The 22,855-nt window shown below is 33.4% G+C and overlaps 3 protein-coding genes across 3 annotated transcripts; 2 read left to right on the top strand and 1 right to left on the bottom strand.

Moving 5' to 3' along the window:
- Window positions 1-7,213: 7,213 nt before the first annotated feature.
- LOC114724334 (pathogenesis-related genes transcriptional activator PTI5) lies at window positions 7,214-8,084 on the top strand. The gene has a single exon (XM_028910674.1). The coding sequence runs from the start codon at window positions 7,312-7,314 to the stop codon at window positions 7,813-7,815; it is 504 nt and encodes a 167-aa protein (XP_028766507.1). The 5' UTR covers window positions 7,214-7,311; the 3' UTR covers window positions 7,816-8,084.
- A 3,419-nt stretch (window positions 8,085-11,503) lies between these two features.
- On the bottom strand, window positions 11,504-12,385 carry LOC114724358 (ethylene-responsive transcription factor 15-like). The gene has a single exon (XM_028910697.1). It carries the CDS (start codon window positions 12,383-12,385, stop codon window positions 11,504-11,506), a length of 882 nt encoding a protein of 293 aa, XP_028766530.1.
- Window positions 12,386-18,423: 6,038 nt separating this feature from the next.
- On the top strand, window positions 18,424-21,839 carry LOC114724311 (GDSL esterase/lipase At5g45960-like). Its single transcript, XM_028910642.1, has 5 exons — window positions 18,424-18,743; window positions 18,904-19,034; window positions 19,470-19,703; window positions 20,607-20,877; window positions 21,538-21,839. The coding sequence occupies exons 1-5, from the start codon at window positions 18,440-18,442 to the stop codon at window positions 21,729-21,731; spliced, it is 1,134 nt and encodes a 377-aa protein (XP_028766475.1). The 5' UTR covers window positions 18,424-18,439; the 3' UTR covers window positions 21,732-21,839.
- The last annotated feature ends 1,016 nt before the right edge of the window (window positions 21,840-22,855 follow it).

Here is a 22,855-nt window from a genome sequence, read left to right as displayed (position 1 = left end):
AAGATGTTTTTCTTTAAGAATTTGATCACCGTTTTAGCATCACTGGATCCACATGCAGTAGCTTCAACCCATTTCGAGACATAGTCCATAGCAACCAAAATGTACTCTTGATTAAGAGACTTTGGAAATGGACCCATGAAGTCAATTCCCCATACATCAAAGAGTTCAACTTCCAGAATATTATTCAGAGGCATTTCATTCCTTCTTGATAGGTTTCCCACTTGTTGACACCGATCACATCGGATCATAAAGGCGTATGCATCTTTAAATAGTGAAGGCCAATAAAAACCACTTTGAAGGACTTTGGCAGCAGTTTTCTCTCCTCCAAAGTGTCCACCATAGGCTGAAGAGTAGCAATACTCTAGAATATCTTGCTGCTCAACTTCCGGAAGACATCTTCTTATCATCTGATTAGCACATCTTTTGAACAAGTAAGGTTCTTCCTAGAAGTACATCTTTGCATCGTGAAGAAATTTCCTCTTTTGATGGGAGTTAAGGTCTAGTGGCAGAGTTCCACAAACCAGATAATTAACCAGATCTGCATACCATGGAGTAATTGAGTTATCCACAAAGAACAAGCATTCATCGGGAAAAGTTGCATTGGTCTCTTGACAATGATCATGTTGAGCTTCACTACTTAATTGAGTTAGATGATCTGCCACTTGGTTCTCAGTGCCTTTCCTATCAACAATTTCCAAGTTAAATTCTTGAAGCAAAAGGACCCAGCGAATCAGGCATGCTTTGGAATCTTTCTTGGTAAACAGATACTTTAGGGCAGAGTAGTCTGTATAGATAGTCACTTTGGTGCCTACAAATATAAGACCGGAATTTCTCACAAGCAAACACCACTGCAAGCAATTCTTTCTCTGTAGTAGTGTAGTTAAGTTGGTCATCATCCAGGGTTTTACTTGCATAGTAGATGGGATGGAAGACCTTTTCTGCTTTTTGTCCAAGTACTGCTCCAACGGCAAAATCACTAGCATCTGCCATAATGATGAAAGGTAGCTCCCAATTAGGTGCCACTAAAATTGGTGCTGAGGTGAGCTTCTTCTTTAATTCTTCAAAAGAGTTCATACAAGCGTCATCAAACTTGAACTCCCTATCTTTCTCCAACAAATTGCACAAAGGCTTAGTGATTTTAGAGAAATCTTTAATGAAACGACAGTAAAATCCCGCGTGACCCAAGAAACTTCTAATACCCTTAACACTTGTTGGTGAAGGCAATTGCTTAATAACAGATACCTTTGCCTTGTCAACTTCTAGGCCTTATTTGGATACTCGATGACCAAGGACAATGCCCTCTTGCACCATGAAGTGACATTTTTCCCAATTCAGAACCAAATTAGTTTCTTCACATCGTTGCAGAACAACCGCCAAATTATCTAAGCAACAATCAAAAGAATCTCCAAAAACGGAGAAGTCATCCATGAACACTTCAATTGTTTTCTCAATCATGTTAGCAAAGATGGCCATCATACATCTTTGGAATGTTGCTAGAGCATTGCAAAGACCAAATAGCATTCTTTTGAAAGCAAACGTGCCATATGGACAAGTAAAGGTTGTTTTCTCTTGATCTTCTGGGGCTATTACAATTTGGTTGTATCCTGAATATCCATCCAAGAAACAAAAGAATTCTTGCCCAGCAAGTTTATCCAACATCTGATCAATAAATGGCAGCGGGAAATGGTCTTTTCTAGTTGATGCATTTAACTTTCAATAGTCCATGCAAATTCTCCACCCAGTCACAGTACGAGTAGGAACTAGCTCATTTTGGGTGTTAGCCACTACAGTTATACCGCCTTTTTTAGGGACGCATTGAACTGGGCTCACCCATGAACTATCAGAAATAGGGTAGACTATGCCAGCAGAAAGCTATTTAAGGATCTCTTTCTTGACTACTTCCTTCATAACCGGGTTTAATCTCCTTTGATGCTCAATGGAAGGTTTGTGACCATCCTCTAATAAAATCTTGTGCATACAAATAGAAGGGCTGATCCCTTTGATGTCAGCTATGGACCACCTAATAGCTTTCTTGTGGTGTCTCAAGACCCTTAACAGTTTCTCTTCTTGCAACGTGAACAACTGAGAAGAAATGATCATAGGTAATGTAGTAGAATTACCCAAGTAGGCATACTTGAGATGTGATGGTAAAGTCTTCAACTCCAACACCGGCGGTTCATCCATAGAAGGCTTTAGAGGAGAGCTTAAAGCACTAGTCACATCTAGAGGCTCAAAAGTCTTAGCTTTTCGATACGAAAATGCTTCAATACTTATCATTTCTGCATAAGCTTCAACCTTGCCATCAATACTACTTGTTTCTCCAATCAACAATGCTTCTAATGGGTCTCTGGTCAAAGAGTTAATCAACTCCTCTTGCACTGTAGAATCAATCACATCGATACAATTACAGTTAGCAGAATCATCTGGAAACTTCAAGGCTTGATTCATGTTGAATATCACCTTCTCATCATTTACTCGCATGGTGATCTCACCCTTTTCTACGTCAATAAGGGTTCTTGCGATAGCTAAGAATGGCTGTCCTAAAATAATGGAGATATTCCAATCTACCTCACAGTCTAACACAATGAAATCAGTTGGGAATATGAATTTATCTACCTTCACCAAGACATCTTCTACAATCCTTTTTGGATATGAGATACTTCTGTCAGCAAAGAGTAATGTAACAGTTGTTGGCCTTGCTTCACCCAAATTTAATCGATTGAATACAGCCAGAGGCATCAGGTTAACACTTACTCCCAAATCGCATAGGGCTTTTCCATTGAAGTGTTTGTCTATGTTGCATGGAATATAAAAACTACCTGGATCTCTCAATTTGGGTGAGAGCTTTCGCTGCAAGATGGCACTACAATCTTCAGTAAGGGATACTGTTTCAAATTCACCAAATCTCTTCTTCTTGGAGAGAACATCCTTAAGAAACTTGACATACTTAGGCATCTGCTCTAATGCTTCAGTAAACGGGATGTTGATGTGTAATTGCTTAAACATGTCCACAAATTTCTTGAACTTGACATCTTCATCTTTCTTCCTGAACCTTTGAGGAAAGGGAAGTGGCGGCATCTGTGTAGCAAGAGGGGGAGTTGTCTTCCTCTTTTTATCATCAACCATTTCACCCTCTATATTTTTTCCTCTAACCACATCATTGAGATTTTCTTCTGTTTGTTTCCTTTTCTTGGTTTCTTCCTCTTTTATTACACCACCTTCTTCTGCAAGCTCATTTGTATCAAGGTCAGTCGCCATACTGTTAGTGGTGTCCTTGTTGGTCTGACTTGGCCTCTGAATGTCAGGTAATTGCTTTTCACTTCTCAAACTGATCGCTTTGCATTCTTCATTACCATCCCTTTTTGGATTGGGAATGGTATCACTTGGTAAGCTGCTTCTTGTGAGTACATTCATTTGTGAAGCCAGTTGACCCATCTGCACTTCGAGATTCTTGATGGCAGTTTCATGGAGAGAAAATGTTGCCTTATTCTCAGCCCTTATAGATTCTTGATTTGCTAATAGTTGAGCAAACATCTTCTCAATTTTGGATTCTTCCTTTTAAGGATGCTGCTGTTGTAGTTGATGTTGCTGTGGTTGACCATAAAAACCAGGAGACCCCATTTGTTTAGCACCAAATGGTAATACTTGTGGTGGATTCAAACTTGACCCATTTTGCCAAGAGAAATTTGGGTGATTTCTCAAATTTGGATTGTAAGTTTAAGAGTAAGGGCTTCCTTGTGGTCTTCGCTGTGTATTATTCATATAATTGACTGTCTCCAAGGTGTATGGGCATTGATCAGAATGATGTTCCTCATTACAATGGTCACACGTGTATCCCGGAGCCTGAAGTGCATGAACTCCTACAGCATTTCCTTTCTTAATCTGCAATTCCAGATTGTCAAATCTCTTAGATATTGCTTCGAGTTGCAATGCAATATCCCTTGATGATGAAGAACTAGGCTCCTTATATCTCCCAGAACTTTGCCTTCTCTTGTTATACTGTTGCATAGTGCTAGATGCCACCTCTTCATACAGTTTATATAGCTCATTTACCTTCATCTTTCTTATTCCTCTGTTTGAAGCGGTATTCAGCATTGTCACTGTCTGATCATTCAACCCATTCCAGAAAGCTTCTATTAGAACATATTTCTTTTACTCATGATTTGGACAATTTCTCCATATATCCTTGAATCTTTCCCAAGCCTCGTAGAATAACTCATCTAGATGCTACTTGAAAGAAAGCAATTCACCCCTTAATGTAGCACGTTTGTCCCTTGGAATAAATCTGGCCTTGAACTTAGATACAAGATCATCCCAAGTCTTAATGGAGTGTTCTAGTAAAGAATTCAACCACGTTTTCGCCTTGTGAGATAACGACATGGGGAACAATATCAATCGCAGTGCATCTTTAGTAATCCCATTTTGTTTGAAGTTCTTACAAACCTCTATAAACTTGGTCAAATGCTCATTCGGATCATCATTAAAATTTCCTTCAAAAGTACCCATTATCCCTAGTAGTTGAATCATAATGGGCTTGATTTCAAAATTCCTGGCTTGAATGTTTGGTAGCCGGATACTTGAGTGAAAAGTATGCCCTTCTTTATCCAAATAGTCATCCAGGGTGTACACGTCGTTCTCATCTTCCTCTGCCATGTTTTCTTCTGATTCAGATTCAGGTGGCTGTGGTAGAAGTAACTAAGGTTGTTGTTGAATCTCCGGTGTGTTTTCAGTTTCTCCTGACTTGGATTCTTCTTCAGTAACTTTTCCAAAATAACTTCCAGTCTTCCTTGCATGCATCAGGGGTTACCTGCACATTCAAATAAAAAACAAAAGTATCAAACTTATCAAGAGAAATGAACAAAATAAATACTAATACTACTACTTATAACCACTACAAATGCTAACTGAAACTTAAGCGTAACCAATCACACAATAAGGACAATCAACCTCAAACACTCTCGCCGTTAGTCCTCGGCAACAGCGCCAAAAACTTGTTCACCGATTAACTTAACCGCAAGTGGACGGGTCGCAAGTAATATAAAAAGTATTGTTCCCTCAGAGACTAAGGCTAGATGAGTTGAAAATCATAATTGTGTACTTGATTAGGTTAAGTGAAACAATTGTTGTAAAAGAGTTTGTGAAATGAAATTAGGATAACAATGGTTTAAAGCAGTATAAAATCAACTCGACCTTGAAACAATTAAGAGACTAGGGTTATTCTTCTCTAAGTACTTCATGAAACTGGATTAATTACTTCTCAAGCAGTGCTTTACAATAAGTTCAGTTAGCCTGGGTTTGCAGAATTGATTAAGCTTTCTCAAGTCAAAACCAAATGTTTGCAATCACGATTAAAACACAGCAATCTCTTGCACTTGTTTGAAAAGGTTGCACTTTAAAAACCAAAACCTATTTAGTCTATGCTAGGTCAACAGATACATCTCTGCTCTATCGACAAACCATCTATTTACTTAATTAAATTTCTGGACTAGTATGTTTTTATCAAAATTCACAGATTAACTTAACTTTCTCAAGTTAGACCAATCAAACAATCATTCCAAATGATGGCCAGACAAAAGGAAGCATTAAGCTCAAAGTAAAAACAACTGAACATTATCATTAACACTCAAGAGATAGTAAAACCAAGTCTCAATCCATACAATAGATCAAAATAACCCTAGAAAAGCGGATTTAGCTATACATATCGAGTAAAGAACTACAACTATAAGAGTAGCTAGTAGTCATAGCAGAAACAAGAAGGGAAGAAGAAGAAAACCCAGAAAAATCAAGTTATAAGCTTTGAATTTCTTCTAGCTTCAAGCCCAAAGATTCCAAGCCTCCAAAGCTCCAAACCCTAGCAGAGCCAGGCTCCAATATTGCTCCAAAGTCGAAGTCCCCCTAAAAAACTGAGTATCTACCTCTATATGCCCTAATTTTTTAAGTTACCACATAAAACACACGGCCGCGAGGGGCTAGGCACCGCGGCGGATTCCTTCAGGCGCCGCGGTGCGTATTACAAAATGGCTTTCCTTCGAGGCACAGGCGCTGCGGCGCATGTGATAATCGGCCGCGGTGGATTATACCGAACAGGCTTCCTCCGAGACAGCTTGGGCACCACGGCGGATTCAATAAGGCGCCGCGGCGCCTTTTACAGAGACGCACTCCTCCCTCTCTGTTTGAGCCACCGTGGCATTTTCTTCCAGATGCCGCGGCGGCTGACTTCTTTTCAGCTTTTCTCCATTTTTTACTCTCCTCAGGCTTTGTTTCCTACAAAATTGACTTTCAAACCCAATAAAAGAGCGCTAAATCAACTTAACTCAGTAGGAATTTTGAGAAGTTATCAGCTGGCTGGTGAGGGTGCTTGATATATATATATATAAGGCAATTTGGTCTCTTCAGCAAATTTCAAAGTCCCAATTTGGTCGTGTGTGCGCAAATGGGGATTTTCATTATGTAGGTGACTAAATAGGGATTTTCAAATTTAAGTGTCATTTTTGTGTCATTTTCTCGTATAAGAACTAGGTTGAACATGAGTAGAACCGCACAGAGATTATGAATATATTTTTCCAATGATATAATTTAAAATTGAAGTTAATTCTTTTAAATAATAATATTTTTATTTTTATTTTCAGAAGTACAAATGAAAAAAAAGGAAAAATTGCTGGAAAAGAAAATCTCTCATTACAAAATTAATTTATTGTCCGAAGATACCTAAAATTGGTTTAATAACCCATGTACAAAATATTTTTGGCTGGTATAACTCTTTTTTAATATATGTACAATCTATCTTTAACTATATGCAAAATGCCAAAACATGAGACATTTGTACATAATTAAATATATGTTGTATATAATTGAAAAAGAGTTACACACCCTCGTAGACTTGTCCTTAGGTACTTTTGGGCAATAAATTTTGTAACGGGGGATTTTTCAATAATTTTCCTAATAAGAAATGGAGAATAATTTCATTTACTTATTTACTTATTTATTTTCTTTCAAGATTTTATGCACAAAAAGTCAAAACCATATCATTTTTCTTTTGTCGTGATGAATGTGAATAATATTGCTTATTTCTATACCCATATATAATATTGTACTTGGAGAGAAAGCCAAGGGTAGATACAATTACGCCCCACCAAGACACCAACAAAAATACTGAAACCATATATAGTCCGTTCATTCACAAGTTCCCAAATCCTATTCCACCATTATAATCTCACCACCACCACAAATTATTCACTTCACTGTCCCCACCACAACCACTATAACTACTAATTAAACCCTTCCAAATCCTCACAATCCTTTCATCCATCCATGGCGTCATCGTCTTCCCAAGCTGAGCTTCTTCCTCTCAACCATGATGATTCTCAAGACATGGTAATTTACCAAGTCCTCACCGAAGCCAACGCTCTTCCACCTTCTCACAGATCGACTGCAGCTGCACTAGTCCCTGGCCTCCGTCAGGCCACCACCAGCGGCCACGTCAAGAAGCACTACCGGGGCGTGAGGCGGCGGCCGTGGGGGAAGTATGCGGCTGAGATCCGGGACTCGGCTCGCCATGGGGCTAGGGTTTGGCTGGGGACGTTTGAGACGGCGGAAGAGGCCGCCTTGGCTTACGACAGAGCTGCTTTCAGAATGAGAGGCTCTAAGGCTCTTCTCAATTTCCCTCGTGACGTCGTAGCTTCTTCTTCTTCTATTTTCAGACCAGAAAGATTGAATGATAAGGTTTCTTCTGAGTCTGATTCAAGTGCTGCTGTTGGCTCATGTGCAAGTTCTGTTAAGAATCCGAGTTTGATTCCAGATAGATGTGACGTGTAGGTAATTTTGATTTGAATTTAGATGATGTGAGGGTAGAAAATCTACGCAGTGAGAATATTAGGCATCAGAATTATGATCCCAAATTTGATTTATTTCTTGTGGATTCAAAACAAAATTTGGTATGTGTTTTGGCATAATATAATTGATTGTATTTATTTATCTAGGTAGTTGGAGCCTACTTTCTGCATCAAGGTTAATTTGAAATATTGTGCTCAGTTGTAATTGTTTATGAATTATAAGTAATGTGATTTTTCTTATATATTTTATAATATATATAGAGGAAGATTATATATATTACGTATGTATAATGAATTTAGAAAAGTATATTCAATTCAATTGCATCTTAATAAAATTGGAGTATATAACCCCAATGGCAGTAGAGTGATCCATGTTCAAACTTTTTACTACTTATGGTGCTTAATATAAGATATAATTTGCGGTTCAAATTTACCTAAAACTAATCTTATATATATTAAGGACTAGAAGTGGTATTATTTTTTATTTTATTCAGAGCCAATCAACATGGAAAGTCTATACTATGAGATAATAGTAATGGGGCCAACGTGTGGAATCATTGGGGGTGATTAATTAACAGTTCGTCATATCGTTATAATGATGTTATATATAATGGGGATTAACTTCTTTAGCGTTGTTGAAACATCTCTATAATATTACCATTTTAATGGCAAATTACGAGTCTGAATCGTCCACATTGAATTATACAATTTTTTTTAACATTTTGAATGAATTATTTATATTTATGTCTTTATTTTTGCATATGAAATTAAAAATATGTTAATTTAGTTACGACTGATTTAGCCATGATGAAATTAATAAACCTTGAGTCAAATTTTCTACTAATTCAATTAAAATAAAATAGACGCACAAGAGGATTGGACCAAAAATTATTAAACTTTTTCGAAATTATGCTTTATAATATCTTATATTTATTTACACATAAAAATGTTTCTGATTTCTGATTAACTCGTATGGTTCAAAAAAAAAATCGAACATCGCTTTCAAACAAAATACAAAAAATGAAAAGAGAGAGTGCCGTTACAGAGAGGTCTTAGCTTACGAGATGTATCTGTGTTCATCATATATGGCTTATGAATCTCCAAAAGGGCAATTCAAAGCCCATATTGCTAAGGATGCATTGAACAAATCAATTTTTTCTTTCATTATGAGGATAATTATTATTTATAACATAGTCAATCTTCAAGTAATGTATACAAATAAACTATTGTTTTTTATACAAAGCTTTATATATAATTAATTACAATTTTTATTGTGATGGGAATTCTTTATGTCATTATCATTAGAAGCATGTGTTTTGACTTTCATAATGCAAATTGAAAAGCAAAGATAATGACACTATTAAATAATGTGGATTTGGTATATACGCATGAAAATATTTAGTATTCGTCTTAACGAGAAGTGAGCATTTCTTTGATTTGTATGTATACATAAAACACCTTATTATTAATATTATGCTTATTCTCGCATTGACATTTCATTATTTCGACTGCCATAGTTTTTAAATTTCTTTTTTTGTACATTTTTTCCAGCAGAAAAGAATGTCGAATCGAAGGCATACAAGTTCAGAATAATGTGCATGTTGAATAATATTAAAATCTTTGATAATGAACTGATTTTAATCATTTTCCTGAATTTAATATACTGGTTAACGTGTTCTTTTGAAAACGATCTAAAAGGAATGGAAGGATTATTACTTATGAACAATATTGAGCTCTATTAATTTTTAAAATAGACCTAGAGTGAATCCTCTATATTTGCATGGATATTGGAATGTCTGAGACGCGTCACACACATTCATGAATTATGAATAGTGTGACTCTTTAATTATAATTTTTCTTAACGTGCATGTTATATTCATTGATGTCTTTAACTCTTTATTGACAATAAGAAAAGCACACTCCATCTATCCCTTAATATATAGTAGCCGGTTGCCAAATTTATAATTACTAAGGAAATTGTTCACGTCCATTTAAAAAAAAAAATCTACTAACGGTCAAATTATTTATTATAGACCAAAAAAAATCCCCCGGCAGGGATATACCCTATTTGAAAAGATATCAAGATTTTTCTTAGTGTCGCAAAAACTAACAAAAATACTGACAAGGGCTTGTATAGAAAATCGGATTTAAAAATTCTTTTCTTCTTATTTTTTAAATTATATCATTTCTCCACTATTAACACCTATATTTCATACAACTTCATCAACTTCAACAAAAGCCAAATTCAATAGTTCCCAATGCCATAGGATTGCTACCAAAACTACTTAAAATATGGCAGCGAGTGAAAGGGACTTCCACTGACAACAATGGTCACCATATTAATTTGACCTTGATACAAGTCCTTTTAATGGCCACATTAAAATAAGAAACTGATAGGGATTTCCAAATTCCAATGGTAATAATAATACTAATAATAAAAGCTATTAATTATAATTGAAGTATTTGTGACAACGTCAGTCATTCTTATTATAATATACGCTTCTAATATACTCTTCTGGTCCTATTTATAAATCACTTCTAACATAGTTCATACATTTAAAAAAAACTTAAACTTCATTAACTATCCTTTAGAATTCCTCTTTTCACCCAAAAAAAACTACCCTTTAAAATTTAATAGCTTTTCAACTTTATCCCTATTTAATATACATTATATCAATAGAAAAAAAAAAGCTAAACAATAATAAATAAAAGAAAAAAAATGTACATTCATATAAAAATTTCTTTCTCTAGCCTATAAATAGGACTCCTGGCAACAAAAAAAAAGAGCCTATAAATAGGACTAAATGAGCACTCCTCAATCTTTGTACATAAGGTATTATTTAATTATTAAATTTGCATTTAAATACTCTTTTTCATATCTTTTACTAGTTGAATATAATGGTGAGAAGAGTTGATCAAATAGTATAAAATTTTTTGGAAAAGAGTAGATGAAGACTAATGAAAACACTTAATGAAATTATTAAGAGATTTTTTTTATCAACAATCTATTTGAAAGGTTTTGTTATTGTTAGATACACCAACATCATGTCATCCATATAATTGACCTCATTTAGTGAAAAAAGACTGTTGTTATTATATTTAAGTGTTTTTATGGGGTGATCAGTGCACTTTAAGTTATTAGCTAATTGTGGAAATTGATCATAACCTAGTTAATGTAAAGTATGATATGCTTGATGATATATGGCTTTTAGGTTCATGATGATATATATTGTGCTATGGCCTGAAAATTTGAGCCATGGCACAGTTGGACACCATGCAATGTCCCTGCGTAAGCAAAAACGTTCCTGCTGCCAATTAAATCTATGAGGAGAATATTTATGCATCAAAACATAGATGTATTTTTTCAAATTTCATAAACTGCAGTATCAAAATTAAACCACGTTCACATTGAACATGTAATTCCTGATTTTTTTTTTTTTGGGGCCTTCCTAGTATCTATCCAGACAAGCTATTGCTGAAAACTTGGAGATTTAAATAAACGCAGACAACTACGTAAAAAATTTAATCATGCGTTGTCACTTTCCTCAAGGAAAACAGCTTACTATGACTAATCAGTTATGCAATATCTATAGAAAATACATAAATATTTTACCTTGTATATATCTATTACAACTTCCTTTATCAATTTTGATGAGCTTTTTTGTCAAAACTCAAAAGGAAGATAATAAACTCTCCAAGTAATCACTCCCCAAGTCCTGAAACACAACAACATCTACTTCATCCCCCAAATTCGCCATCTTTTTAGCCGCAGGTTCTTCAATATTTCTCAATCTTCTTTTCCTGGAATAATAATGCTCCTCACAAGTTGAAGCAGAGTTAGTAATAATTGGTTTATTATTGACACTGTCACTTCCTTTGAGATCAAACCCTAAAGCATTCGCAACAATCTCAATTGGGAAATTCAAATATGCCTTAGGACCTCTAATTCTCAAAGCTGCCTTATCATAAGCTAAAGCTGCTTCTTCAGCTGTTTCGAATGTTCCAAGCCAAACTCTAGCTCCATTCCTTGATGAGTCCCTGATTTCTGCTGCATATTTTCCCCATGGCCTTCTTCTCACTCCTCTATAGTGTCTTCTTTTTTCACCTTCCATATTCTTTGGCCTCACAGTGCCATCTACTTCTTCTTTTTCTTGTTGTTCTACATTTTTACAATTGGATTCAATGTTTCTGCAGAAATTTCCCAGATTGTTGTTATAATTGCATGTGTCTTGAAGAAGATTCTGTGGAAAATCAGCTAAAATTTCTTCCCATGCCTCAGCTCCCATTGATATCCATCTTCCCAAACTTGGAAGCCTTTGTAGGATCTCCTTTGATTCATCTCTTCCATCAAGATTCGGAAGCCCTTCCCATGACTTCGATGATTCTGCTGTGTTTACAACCCTAGCCCATATATTCTCAAGAATCCCTTCTGAATCTGCAGCTGCATGATGATGATTACTACTTTTCTGGTTGATATCCTTCAACTCCGACGACGCCTCCATTAAAGCAAAACCAAAGCTCGGTTTTGCTTGATGATCACTTTGACTTGCCATGTTATTTAGAAATGACAGTTAATTGAAGTAAGCAGAAAATAAATTATGATGTATATATATAGGTATATATGCAGTGTGGATACACGTATACAGCTAAGCTAATGGATTTGCTTTATCTTGACAAGTGAATGAGATCCAAGTTGGAAAATTGTAGAATTTGTTCACTGACCAGCTAAGGTATGGAGAATTTCAGGGTTTTCAATACAAAGGAAAGTGTTTAAATAATGGGAATTTATTAATTTAATACTCTTTTCTTGACTTGTGTGCTTTGCTCAATCATTTGGAGCCTTTATCTTGTATGGATTCTTCTTGTTCAATGCATCGGAATTGGAATGTTATCATTTATTTTAATTTAATTATTTAATCATGATTGACTTTGTACAAAGAAACAGCGAGGCAGCAGCATTTGAAAGGCTGGCAAGATCATTGTTCTAAGTTGTGTGGTTTTGGCTTTCTTTAAAAACGTCGAACAACCCTAAGCTAAATATGTCTGACTAAGAAATCCGTGACGCGGTTGATTGATTTACTTATTAATTACAGGAAATTTAATTGAGTGTAAGTAGAAAAATGCAAGAGTTGACTTCAGTAGATTTCTTTCGTTTTGTTCCTTGTAACATCGAATATTTATATGTTTTTTTTGTTGGTGTAACGAATATTTATAAATAAATCGACATTATTAAATAATATCTCCTTCAGGAAGTTTCTTTCCTTCAAAGCAAGAGAGGTATAAAATATTGCGGCTTATTCTTTCAAATCTTTAGTTTGTTAATTGTTTTAGGAAATTTAAATACGTATAGGAAAACTTCAATTGACATTTATTCATTCTCACCGGTGCAAAAATAATTTATAAGCAGGACTTTTTTTTGTACGAAAAAGACGTTTTTGTACTAATGTGTAGATAAAATATAGAATGATATTAGAATCAATCTCATTAGTCATTGTCTATCTATATAGTTCAAAAACACATACATAGTTACTTCATTAGAATTCAAAGAGCCTCTAATTAGTATTACGACCAGTCAACAGTTACTTTCCATGATTTTTAAGGTAACATGCATTGCAAGAATGAGTTTGGAATGATAATTAAAAATTTACAAGCAATGTTTTATTAAGTCAACAAAGTTATAACAATTATGATGTGTAATTTACATGGTCTATATCTTCATGTGATCAATATGAGAAAAAATTTATAGTGGTGAGAACATATATATATATATATATGGATATATATATATCCATACATATGTACACTTTTTGAGTATATTATCAATAAAAAGTCTCTCTCTCTCTCTCTAACGGCATTTTGCTTGATAACCGCCATGACTATGTGTCGTGAGAAGCCTTTTTTCTCTAGTAGTGCCAATACAAAATGATTTGTCATTGATTAAAAAGAACTTGAGCATTATGTGGAGCAGCAGGTATTAATTATAATTACAAAGGATGAAGAAGACCATGTACAGAAAGATAATTGACAGTTGGAATTGGAATGTTCCAAGCAATATTTTAAACAAAGAACAATTATTAAGTGAAATTCATATGTTTTCCATATAATAAAAGAAATCATTTATATTGGTCACATCATACATACACTTTCGGTGTACATATCCAAGCTGTATTTTTCCTTCTGATGATGATGTATGAAACATTATGTTTGCAATGAAATATCTTTAATATAAGAGCTAAATAACTAAATTAAATATGTTAAAACATTAGTTAAATTGTTTATTTGTAACAAATATGTATGGACTTTCCTAAACTTCTTTAATCATGTGCATTAGAACTACTCCTCAGTGAAAATCCCTAATTAGCATGTATAATTAATAAAGATATTTTAAAAAATTTATAAATTTGGAGATAAAACGGTTTGAGATTTTATATGGAGGATCAAATCCATATGTCTAATCTGACTCAAATTTAGATTAGTTAGCCGTGTTGTATCTGAATGATTTTATTTGCTACAGAACATATATGTAGGACTTTACCAATATTATAATGGAATAATTAGAAAATCCCTAATCAAGCTAGTAAGCTAGCTTTGACCAGAAGGGTGGCATAATGGTGCATGGGCTGAAATAAAGAGTCGAAACCTTGCTAATGTTAAAAAAAGGGGAAAATTAGCTTGTTAATTATGATAGTTTTGCTTAATTGTTAATTCGGTCGTTGTAGTTTTTTTTGTTAATGGGTAATTATGGTTTCGTCAACTATAAGAACTATTACTTATGCCATTATCTGTTAATTAAAGCTAATGTAAATACTAACTAAATTACATGTAAGTTGCCACAAAATATAAAATAAAAAGAATTTCTTAAGATGACATAAAAATAAGATAATTATTGTACGCATAACTGTTTTCTTGATTCTATAAATAACTTATAATTCGGTTTATTTTGATTTTATTTAGATTTATGTGACAAAATTAATTCAACTATATATTGAGTTGACTACCACTACCACAAAATATAGTTACCAGGTCACCCATTTAATTCGGTTAAGCGAAGAAGCGATGTTAAATAAAAGCAGAAGCATTTTTATAAATAAGTACAAGTAAATGAGTAAAGAACAACCGCAGTATCTATTCCTGGCGAGTAAAACAGTGGAGAAAAAGTTGTCAAGAAACTATGGTCCTATTTGGGATCACGGTTGAAATAACTTATAACCATGTTTCACATAATTAGTCAAGACAAAACTTATTTCAATTGTAAATTACAATTAAAAAATTACTTATAAGTTATTCTAAAGATGATTTATGTCGTTACTAAAAAGCAACATAGTTTTAATTTACAAAGTCGCTCAATCCAATGTAGTAAATCAATTGAAAATAGCCCTAACAATCATAGGGGTCATTATGGTTTCATTTTTCACAAATACAATAACCTAGCCATGGTGGTTCCCTCCACTTGCAACCTCTTCCTTTTAGACATCTGTATTTGATTGGAAACCTTAATTGCATGCTATATATGCAAGGCGTGAAATGCTTGTTGTAGTTTTTATTTTGAGTATATCATAATGTCATTTATCTTGCAAATTAATAAATGGTGAATATAGGGATCAATACCTATGATTGAGGAAATTATAGGGATTCAATAAAAAGAAAGAAAATACAAGGACTTGCATATCAATTTTTCCTTTAAAAAAATTATTCCAAATCAAAAGCAAAGCAAGGAGGCGTAAAAGAAACCACAAGAAACATTTCTTGGAGCAAAAGACATGGCTTATGATGGGGGGATGTTAGAAAATCTAAGCCACACGGTTGGCCAATAGATAAACCTAAACCACAACTTCAAAACAGGAGGAATAAATTAAAGGGCTTAATTAAAAATCAAGCAATATTGCATTTTAATCAATATTTTGAACTTGCGTGGTCGTTGAAACATATTAAAACCTATCCGTACATGTATCTGAATCAATCTTCTTTTTTTGTAATAAAAAATTATAGTTCTAGAACATAGCTATTGATGAATATTATGTTTTGAACCAAAACTATATTAATCTAATTTGATGTTTCTGTGATTGCCCACCTATCTTTCTTCTTTAAATAGATTTATTACCAGTGGTCCTTTAGTTTAATATGAATCTACTTGTCAACTATTTACATCAAGAATATTATTTTAAAGATCCCAAAATATTTTTTTAAATATTTAACTATTAATTAGACTGTTTTTAACACCTTCACCTGATCTAAAATTTGTATCTACGTTCTTATCTGCAAGGTTTGTATACGCCGTCGGACCAAAAACAATAAACAAAAGGTAGTTTTGTTTATAAACGTTAAAAGTTTGATTGAAGTATTAAATTTGTTTTTTCAAAAATAAGTTTGAATAAATATTTTCACAGAATTTCGAATTATAAAATTAATCAATTTTGTAAACACCGCAGAGGATCCGAGTTGGATTAAAATGATCGGAAAGAAAAGAAGCCCAAGTTCCAAAAAGCAGGGCCTGGTTATGTTATAAGGCCCATTTTGGCCGATGAACCCTTTGTTGCAGACGATAGCTGAGGCCTTTGTTCCTTGTTAGGCCAACAACTAATTTAAGGTATTTGGTTAGAAATTGTTTAGAGTAAAACCATATTGGCTACAAGGGTGGGTATCCTCTGGTGAAATTACTAGTGGATTGTCATGTTATTTAATTTTTTTTAAAAGAGCTTAAATTAAATAAAAAAAAAGTAGTGGGAAAATAATTTCGGAATATTTTAATGAAGAAAGAGACATATGGTTACTTTTTAAAAAAGGAAAAATAAATTTTAAAATGTGCAAAATGTTATTAACAATTTTTATCTGAATTTCTTTTAACAAAATTACTCCCTTTGTTTTGTCTAATTGAGAGATAAGTTTTGATCCCAAATATAAGATTTTAATCCACTTTGTCTTATATATTTATTATTTTTTTCCCCCAAACTACTTCTATTAATTGTATAGACAATAGATGCAGTCAATAAGAATAATTTCCAAATGAGGTAATTTGGGGGGAAAAAATCAACACATGTTTTTTTTTAAAAAAATAACTAACTTTATTAATTTTTTAAAATTTAAATAAATTAGGTAACTAATTTATATATTGAACATTGAAGGTGCATAAATTAAAAAACATGATACTTTTTCCCCAAAAGGTAGTAGTTTGTCGTCCAATAAAACTACCCTTACCAAATATAGCCACCGAATTATTAATTATTTGGAATGAACATTATTGAATTTGAAACCTCCAAATGAAGGTAACAAGTACTTAAATTAGCAATTATGGACATATATATATTGAATACAAAGATAATTTAATTTGCTAGATTTATACACAAATTCTATTAATTTTGTTCGAAAGAGTTGTATGCAAATTTTTGACATCTAGTGTAGAATTCACATGTTAAGATTTATTTCACTTTTAACTAATTATTACTTATTAATTATGCAGAGGAAGCACATATATTAGCGTTTGGAATGATGTAGTCCAACAAGGTAACGATTAGCTGAACAATTTGTCTGACACAAGAAGGCTTAAAATTTGAGAGCAAGAAGGGTAGATATATATAGATATATCAGTTTGTTTTCAGTTAAACACATCAAAATCCATTCATGCAAGAAAAGCCAAACTCAAAGTATATGTATTAAACCTACTTTGGTACCTAACTTTCTTCACCTGTTCTACGTATCTCACCAAACATGATTCCTTAATAATTACTGAATTACATATATGAAACATGTTTGTTAACTTTCTCAACCACAAGTCCCCACCTCCTAAAAATTGGGAAAAATAATACATATATACACTATCATTCATCTAAAGGACTTGAAGAACTGCTAATATTAATAATAAATTATGAACAGTTCTGCATATTGGTTCTCTAATTTTAAGTGAAAACGCCTTTATGCCGTTTTTTAGCGAATTTCCACAGGGTTTGTGCTCAAATAATATATTAGCTTTTTTGATCTTGAAATAATATATTGCCTGAAACAAACGATGGTTATGGATTTCTTTTGAAGGTTAATTTTACTAAGAGTGATGATACCTTATATCCAAAGAAAAATGTTTTATCAAATAAGCATTGGTAATAATAACTTATTTAATAATATTTAGCATTTTTTTGAAAAACAGGGTTAATACAATTTTCAGTTCCTTAAATTTGCTCTCATTTTGGCTTTGGTCTCTAAGTTTCAAATCATAAATTTTGGTCCCTCAAATTGCTTTTCACTTAAAACATTGGTCCTATAATTCAATGAAAAAATAAACTATTTTGTCTTTTGATGGACCAAAACCTATGATCTGAAATTTGAAGAAATAATCAAAACAAAGACAAAATTGAGGGACCATATATTATATTAACCACTTGGAAAAAAAATAATTCTGTAATAACGATATTAAAATACACTAAAACCTCTTTGCATTTCATACTTATTAATTATGTTATACTTATTATATTGTTCCTCAAAATATAAGATCTTCGCTCCATTCTAATAAAAGAATGCAAAACTCTTCTCGGCTACCAAACAAGCTATGAATATATATATCACAGCTATATATGGATGTCAATAAATTTTGATTCCATTGTTCCTGCCACAATCATATGTTACTTCACATAAAAAATCCAGGCGACATGGAAGGCTCTGACAAACAATATCCCTTACTGTCTCTTACACAAGTTTTGCCTCTCTGCTTCTTATTATTATGTTTTACGGTCCAAACAGGCGAAGCTTTGAGCAAGAAGGTCTCTGGGATATACGTCTTTGGAGACTCCACAGTAGACCCGGGAAACAATAACTTCGTCAATACACCTTTCAAGGGCAATTTCCCACCCTATGGCAGAGATTTTCCCAATCAGATTCCCACAGGAAGATTCACTAATGGAAAACTTGGCACTGACTTTGTTGGTAAATGCAATATATATCTATATATAGTTTCAGCAGTTCTGGATTGTTATACTATGTCTTCATCGCTTGTTGTTTATGTTTCTGCATGTATTAGTTGGATTAAACTAATGGAAAACATTTCTTGTTTCTTCTTTGTGGTTTTAAATGTGTCCCTTTTCAGCATCATATATAGGTTTGAAAGATTTAGTGCCGCCATATTTGGATCCAAAACTCAGCTACAAGGATCTTATCACAGGAGTTAGTTTCGCTTCTGCTGGTTCTGGTTTCGACCCACTTACACCAACTTTTAGTGTATCTCTCTCTCTCTCTCTTCCCCTCTGTCTCTGTGCTTCAATATATCTTTGGTTTTTTGTGTCTGCAATATCTTGAAGGGGTAAAGACAAGTTACTGAGTATTCAGTATACTGTCATATAATCAATTATGTGTCATTATGAACTTGAGTTTTGATCCTCGTCTTTCATCCTATAAATATATATATATATATCTTGTGTCGTGCGCGCTATTGTTGGAACCAAACTTTGGAATTCAAATAGCAATTGCAAATTCATGAACTTTGGAATAATCAATGACGTGAACTTTGAAAACTAAATTTGTCGTCTTGATTAGAATAGCAGAAACACATGCAGAAACATGAAACTGTTTCAACTTTTCCACTTATGAACTGGGTTCTCAGTTATTATCATTTGGCTGGCTTTTCTTGTGTTGCTATGCATTAATTAATTGCAGGGTGTGATTCCAATACCAAAGCAACTGGAATATTTCAAAGAATGCAAGAAGAGATTGGAGAAAGTGCTTGGGAAGCAAAGAGTTGAGAAACATATGAACGAGGCTGTATTTTTCATAAGTGCTGGCACAAATGATTTCGTTGTTAATTATTTCACAATTCCAATACGAAGAAAGAGCTACCACCTCTTGGCCTATCAGCAATTTGTGCTTCAAAATGTCAAAGAATTCATACAGGTTTGCCTTCAATTCAACTTCATTCGGTCACCACACACAAACATATTTGGATTCTTGGGAAGATAATGAAATATCTACGGTCTAATTATTGTCACATGACATATTAATTACAAGAAAATTAAAGACACAGATATTTTTATTTCAATTACAGGCTGGCAAAATGTGTGTGTGGTGTGTTGGTTGTTGTGCTGTTAATGTTAGCCAGGAAACTAATAAAGCCACTGCCCCACACCCCTTGAATACGCCAACTTGTGAGGCTATGGTAATTATATGGCTATATACATCCAAACAATGCTATAAAAATCTGTATAACTTTTTTGAATTCTTTCGATTTAACTAATACAAATGCGAAGTGTTCAGTGTTCGTATAAAGATGATTCAGAAACTGTTTGTTTTTTGGGGGGCACATATTCAATTGAATATGCGATATATAGAGGAATTTGGTGTTCACATAAAGATGGTTCATAAACTGGTTCTCTTTTTCTTTCCATAGAGATGGTCCGTAGAAATGAATTCAATATACGTCGGAGCTAGATAGGTGTGTGTGTAGGTATATATTTCCAGGATCCTATTATAAGGTACCTCTAATCTCTACAAAATCTAGAAGATCAGAGGTGGTCAACTCTTTGTCTGAAAATGATGAAATAAACATTCAAATATAACCTATCCATATTTAATATCATGAATTACATCTAAAAAGCCATATAAGTTGCAAATAATGATATATTAAATAGGAGTATTCTTTAAAAATTGGAATTAATACCCTATTCGGTGACTTGTAATAAGAACTGATCTTTTTTCTTTCTTCAGAAGGTGTGTTTTATAATAAAGGTAAGATGAAGTCTCTGCGTGTACCTTTTTTATTGGATGTGACTTATCAGCGACACAATATTAATTATGCAGAACTTATGGGCAGAAGGTGGCAGAAAATTTATGGTGGCTGGGTTACCTCCTATGGGATGTTTGCCTGTAATGATAACCTTAAACTCTGATGATGCCTTTATGGAACGAGGTTGTATGGACAAGTTTTCCTCTGCTGCAAGAGATTACAACCTTATGCTTCAACATGAACTACGTTTCATGCAACTCAACATGTCTAATTCTGGTCTTAAGATCTCTTACATCGACATTTATGGTCCCCTGGATAGTATGATTCATTCGCATGACAGTTTTGGTGAGTACAATCCTTTGCTTTTTAAAATATTTGATTTTTATTATTTCCCCCTTTCTTAATTATCTTGTTAATCTTTATTAATAAGAAAATAATACAACTCATACAACAGAAAGATATATGTTTGGAATCCTGCTACTCTTATGATTGTTTGTCTCTAATTTGTAAATGGCTCTTTAATTTGTAAATGTTTAATGCATATTTGGATGTCAATTGCCGAGTATAATATTAGAAAATACTTAACAAAAACAGAACCTTACGCCACTAACTGAAAATTTTAGACCTTAAATATTAAAGAGGGAGGAAAAAGTTTAAAACACGACGCTCTAACCAACTGAGCCAATAGGCCAATTGATATGAGAGAAAGTCAGTTTAAAGGCACATAATTCAGCATAGCCAAAGCAACCAAACAAGTATTCAAATAAAATTGAGGTTTTGCAAAATCGGATTTGGACTTCCAGAATCCAGACTGATATCTAAACACACTCAATTTAACAAAAAGTAGATATATACCTATGTTTTTCTGAATATTATATCCAGTTAGAGAAATAAATTGTATTATTCTTACTTTGACAATAATGGCATGTATAATATATTTCATTGCATCATCTTTATTTGCTATATATGTGATATGAATAACTGTTGAATAATGTTGTGTTATAGGGTTTGAAGAGGTTGAAAGTGGTTGCTGTGGAAGTGGATACATTGAAACATCATTTCTTTGCAATAAGTATTCTTCTGTATGTTCCGATCCTTCAAAGTATCTGTTTTGGGATTCAATCCATCCCTCCGAGAAGGCATATCATAACCTCTTCTTGGCCTCTCGTCCCACAATCGATGCCCTAATCAATCATTAATGAATGGGATTAATTTTTGTATAATTAAAATTTCTTGAGATAATCGTTATTATTAGATTGCAATTGACATTAATATAATTTATCTAAAAGTTTATTTGAAATTTGAAATGATAGTATATGCTGTGGAATATGTAATCAAGAAGCCATCAATTAATTACCACCAATTTGCAGAATGTGATAAGTAAATACATAGGGAAATTTGAGAAATAATAATGACAATTTAATAATGGATATGTTGGATTAGTGGATGGTTTGAGTTTCTTGCTTATAGCCGAACCGTTTCTTCATTCTATGACGCTGACTTCACTGCCCTTCTCGTTGAACTAATTTGACTCAATTGTGTTATGTGGTTGTGGAAAATTGAATTAACTGATTACTGAGAAATGAGAAATCTTATTATCAACTGCTAAATAATTATTTAATTTAATCAAAATCACTTGAAATGAGATGCACTGTTTATTTGCATTGTTACTGTCACAATTTTCTTCATGGCTTTTTACATCGATTTTAGAGGGGCCGGTAGTGTATAAGGACGTAATATTGACGATGCACATATCACTTCCTACGTCGATCGGTTACTGACTTACTATGCTGTAAAAAGTGTACTTTCTATACATGAGTTTCACCATGAAGAATAAGGGCCAATATGGTTATGATTAAAGAAATTAGTTTTTTTCTACAAAAAAAGATTGGAATATACTTTCAGGCTTCGAAAGAGGTTACATAAGTATTTACTAAATCACTCGAACAAGGTATTCACATCAACAACTAGATTAAACTCTCGACCTAAGTTGACTCCTATAAAAACATGATTTATTGATTTTAGTTATACTAATATGAGGACGCTGTTAGCAGCACGAGGGAATTATTGGAAGAACTTAAGCTAAACTTACAAGGGGCGTTTTGGAGAAAGTTTGTTTTGACGAGTTATAGCTTATGGGGGGAAAAACGTAAAAATAATTTTTCTTTCCCAACATAATTGATTATATAACGTTCTCAGAATAGTTTAATGGGGATTTAGAAAAAAGATATATTAATATTCCAAGCTCTGATCTCCCATTATTCCTCTCACCCTTCTTAAATTTGCGTGTAAATGGCAGAGTGGGTAATTGAATGTCTCATCT

The sequence above is a fragment of the Neltuma alba genome, unplaced genomic scaffold (genome assembly GCF_004799145.2).
Source record: "Neltuma alba isolate B1F8T4 unplaced genomic scaffold, ASM479914v2 tig00012185_pilon, whole genome shotgun sequence".
Lineage (NCBI taxonomy): Eukaryota > Viridiplantae > Streptophyta > Magnoliopsida > Fabales > Fabaceae > Neltuma > Neltuma alba.
Note: the sequence above shows the minus strand (reverse complement) of the source record. Positions and strands in the feature narration are given on the sequence as shown.

Coding starts and splice junctions, on each gene's coding strand:
- LOC114724358 (XM_028910697.1), bottom strand. CDS start 12,385: ATGGCAAGTCAAAGTGATCATCAAGCAAAACCGAGCTTTGGTTTTGCT.
- LOC114724311 (XM_028910642.1), top strand. CDS start 18,440: ATGTTACTTCACATAAAAAATCCAGGCGACATGGAAGGCTCTGACAAA. Junction 19,704..20,606: donor ATGTCAAAGAATTCATACAG/GTTTGCCTTCAA, acceptor TTAATTATGCAG/AACTTATGGGCAGAAGGTGG. Junction 20,878..21,537: donor TCATTCGCATGACAGTTTTG/GTGAGTACAATC, acceptor GTTGTGTTATAG/GGTTTGAAGAGGTTGAAAGT.
- LOC114724334 (XM_028910674.1), top strand. CDS start 7,312: ATGGCGTCATCGTCTTCCCAAGCTGAGCTTCTTCCTCTCAACCATGAT.